Raw genomic sequence first — 4279 nt, 5'->3', positions numbered from 1 at the left:
CCTTCCCATTTCTCCTATCTTGAAAGAGGACAGATGTCTCAATTGCTGTATGTTTCAATGGAAGTTCTCAAGAACAGGCAACTGCAGTTATTCTCCTGAACGAACATGTAAGAAAGAACCTACAAAGCCCTGCTTTGGATGAGGGGTAGGGAGATTTATTTTTACATCCTCCATACTCTTGCCAAGTAGAATGATGCAGATTTAATCACCTTTCTGGAGGAATTTTGTGTTGAATGTGCTCCATTATTTTGAAAACCCCATCCCAGTTAGCAGCCTTGTTTTCTTGGAGGGATGATCCTGCAGGCAATTAATTTAATGGGAGCCAGTAGAACAGTGGAATATCTAGCACTAGTTAGATGTGTTACAAAGGGACTGAGGAAGATTTTCCAAAGCATAATTGTCAGCAAAGAGAGCTGCAGGAAGAAAGATATTTGAAATATGGGTAAACAGGAAAGCACTAAGGACCTACATTCTGAGTCGGGGCCAATGCAAAGTGCAGGAAACTCCACTGGCTCAGTCAAACAGACTTCTGTGGGCACCAGCCTGGCAAAACCACCTACAGCTATTTTCTGCACTGCAGCTGTCATCATGTTCACTTCCTGCATGGGAGGTCTCAGAGCTAAAGGTGTGCAGAAGCAAAACTCTTCACAGGCTGATTCACCTTGCTAAGAAGCAAAGACCTTTAGCAACATGTTTTCTCTCTTCTATATAATAACTGAATTTAATCTCTAGTATCCTAAGGATATAGGAAATACAATTGTGGTAGGGAAAAATCACATCTTACTAAATCAACTGGCATACTCAAAAAAAAAAAAAAAAAAAAAAAAAAAGATAAAAAAACACAACTCTTACAAAGTATTTTATTCTGACTCCTACTTAAAATGAAGACAGACTATCTTTTTCCAGCTATCTCAATAGCTCAGTTAAAACCTACTGCCTGTTTAGAATGGCTGTAGATGGTGAAGAGGAATTAGTTATCTCTAATAAAATGAATAATAATTAGTCATCGTGTTGTGGTATTCATTAGACTGTACAACGAAACAGAAATAAATGCATTTGTTTTGTTTTGTTTCATTTTAACTGCTCAAAATACCAAAAAAGCTCAAGAAGAAACAGCAGAAAGACAAGAGACAGGTAAAACCTTAGAGCCTGTACTACACTGAATGAAAGACTCTTTTCTTTCCCTGGAGATTCAGCAAGGCTTCCTTCACCTGTTTGTTCCTCAGAGTGTAAATCAGGGGGTTTAAACTTGGGTTGATGACACTGTAGAAGAGGGAAAGAACTTTTTCCCTCCCAGATGCATTTCCACTCCCAGGAACCATGTACATGAAAATGGCATTTCCATAAAACAGCCCCACCACAATCAGGTGTGAGCCACAGGTGGACAAGGTTTTATGCCATCCTGCCACAGACTGGATGTGCAGAACAGCGGCCAGGATGTGCAGGTAGGAAATGAGGATTAAGACCAAGGGGAAGAGGAGGAAGCACACACAAACAGCAAAGATCAGGACTTTATTGACAGTAGTGTCAGTGCAGGCCAGCTTTAAGACAGCAAGAATTTCACAGAAGAAGTGGTCAACATTGCAGGGGCCACAAAACGGCAGCTGTAAAGCCAGAGAAGCTTGTAGTGTACCAAATGTGAACCCAAAAGCCCATGAAACTGCTGTAAGGGTGAGGCACAGCCTCCAGTTCATGATGAGGAAGTAGCGGAGGGGATGGCAGATTGCCACATAGCGATCATAAGACATAGCAGCCAGCAGCACACACTCTGTAAGTGCAAAGATTAAGTAAAGATGTATCTGTGTCCCACACCCAGCAAAGGAGATGGTTCTTCCTTGTCCAAGGAGGTTCCCCAGCATATGAGGGACATTGTTGGAGGCATAGCAGATATCTACAATGGAGAGGTGGCAGAGGAAAAAGTACATAGGGCTGTGGAGGCGGTAGTCCAGGCAGATGAGCACAAAGACGAGTGCATTTCCCATCAGAGTGGCAGAGTAGAGGACAGAGAAAAGGACAAAGAGAGAGACACGCAGCACTGGGTTGCTGGAGAATCCCAGGAGGATGAATTCTGTGACAGCTGTTTGATTCTGCATGTTGCGCTGAAAGTGCAACAGCACAAACCAAGACCGTTAAGACCTGGAAGGGAAGGAATGAGGGAAAGAAAATAAAATTGAGAGTTTTCGTATGAAAATCATGTCCTTTCTTCTTTTCACTGCAACTTCCATTTCTCCCCTTTTCCCTCCTCCTTCACTGGAAGGTGCATAATACTCTATGCTGAGCAATGTAGATTTGAATTGCAAGCTCTAGACTTTGCACAAACTTAAAGCTTTTTTAAGTAATCTTGCACAATTGTATTGTCTATCTTTCCCCTGATGTTTTTCTTTTTCTGTTGTTGTTGGGTGGTTTTGTTGTTGTTGTTGTTTTTTGGTGTGTGTGTGATTTCTCTGCTGGAGAAAATAATGGCTCTTTATCATGATGAAGATGGCAGATATTGATTAAGATGAAGGTAGCAGCTTCATATAGCAGCTTAATAGCAGCTATTTTAAATTAAGTCAATATTAAAATAAATGCACCATTCGCAGAATAATTCTGGTTTTGCTATTAATCCAGAACAGTGTTTCTAATCCATTGTTGTGAGTACTTTAAGTTAGTGAAGTGCATTCATATTGAATCCTGCAGTTGCTTGATGTGTAATTTTATACCTAACTTCACTTCAGATTACTGAACAAACAGAGCTACGCTTGGAGGTACAGTACATAGTTATTGCTAAGAAAATGTTACTAATATTTATACAAAGGAGTTTCCTTACCTATAATATCCAAACAAATGTGCTTTTTTCAGCTCTGTGTTTCTGATTAGGGAAATCTTTTCAGATGGTTCCGAGTACTTTCTCAGGCAGTAGGTGAAACCAGGCTGTTCCACTTCTTTCAGCTTCCTTAATTCATTTGTTTTTAAAACCAGTGTTTTCTATGCAATATGTCTGAAGGGACACTGTTTTGATTGCCAACAGGCAGCAAAAAAAAAAAAGGAATCTTAAGTAGAAATCCCCAGGGTTCAGTGTCTTACCTCTAGGGATCCTTTCTGAAAGTAAACACTTTACACTTTATTCCAAATTGGATGTGGCATTGTACTTACAGAGGCTTCTTCTCCCACCTCTACTATAAGAGCTTGTTGTCTTGAGAAGGCAGGTATCTATTCCTGCAGATAAAGTAAGATTAGATTATTTTTAATGTTTGGTAGCTAAAGTACATTCTGAATGTAATACAGAAGATACAAAGCCTTGTCTGAAACTTCCGTATTTGTCTGAAACACCCCTTGGATTCCTCCTAACTGCAGATCCATCTGATTCAGCATTCTGCTGCAGGCAGTTCTGGCTGCCAAGGTTCCAGTTTCTTCTCCTTTTAAAACTATCAATATGTATATTGTAAACAGTTACAGTGAGGCACAGTAATGACAATTACAGCCACAGTCAAAACGGAGGGTGGAGAAAACTTTTAAATTCCATTAGTTTTTGCTCCCAGCAAGTATTTTATGGGTGCTAGGCCTGGGTGAGCACTGTGCCACTTACTCTTAACTGTAGGAAAGGGATAGAACTTTTCCCCTCTTACATGCATTCCATCAGGGACTCACATCCAGGATGTCACCAAGAGACTACCAAGCCTCATACAGACTATTATCCACTGCTATTGTTCCACTGCTAGGGTTCCAGGCAACCCTTTATGGAGAAGTCCAATCATTCCCACAGCAACCATGGCCTGTTTGCTTTGTTCTGCCGACAGTAGCAAGCATACAGCTGTGTAGGAGACACATCAGGGAAGTGATCCAGTGGAAACTACATCATGGTAAAAGGCTGGGCTTTTAGCCAGCTCATTTTCTGTTCTGCCTCTCTGAACTTGCAAATGCTCATAATAGCACCAAAGAGGGGTCAGGTGTACAAAGCAGGCTTGCATGGTCATTTCTGGCTCAATAACTTTTATGCTTATAAATCCAGAGATTAACTGCATGGAAACAAAATTTTGATATATATTTTCACTGAAGACTGCTGATGTGTTTTTACTCAAGTAGGCAGCTAAGTACCACACAGTAACTCACTCAACCCCCCCTGGCAGGAAGGAAGAGAATTGGTGCTCACAGAAGTTTGTTTGATTGAGGCATTGGATATTCCTGCACTCTACATTGGCCCAGACTCTGGATGTAGGATATAGATTCAGGATGGTTATGGCCAGACAGTGAGCAATTGAGACATCTGTCCTCTTTCAAGATAGGAGAAATGGGAAGG

General features: G+C 41.0%; 1 protein-coding gene across 1 annotated transcript; it reads right to left on the bottom strand.

The window, feature by feature from the left end:
- Positions 1-1154: 1154 nt before the first annotated feature.
- LOC118156823 (olfactory receptor 2A2-like) lies at positions 1155-2839 on the bottom strand. Its single transcript, XM_035311045.1, has 2 exons — positions 2810-2839; positions 1155-2136 (listed from the first exon to the last, which is right to left on the bottom strand). The coding sequence occupies exon 2, from the start codon at positions 2091-2093 to the stop codon at positions 1155-1157; it is 939 nt and encodes a 312-aa protein (XP_035166936.1). The 5' UTR covers positions 2094-2136; positions 2810-2839.
- Positions 2840-4279: the final 1440 nt, after the last annotated feature.

This window comes from Oxyura jamaicensis, assembly GCF_011077185.1.
Source record: "Oxyura jamaicensis isolate SHBP4307 breed ruddy duck chromosome 1 unlocalized genomic scaffold, BPBGC_Ojam_1.0 oxy1_random_OJ70421, whole genome shotgun sequence".
Lineage (NCBI taxonomy): Eukaryota > Metazoa > Chordata > Aves > Anseriformes > Anatidae > Oxyura > Oxyura jamaicensis.
This window is presented reverse-complemented; position numbering and strand designations above follow the sequence as displayed.

Bases quoted from the DNA above. Each gene is read 5' to 3' on its own strand.
- LOC118156823 (XM_035311045.1), bottom strand. From the start codon at position 2,093: ATGCAGAATCAAACAGCTGTCACAGAATTCATCCTCCTGGGATTCTCC.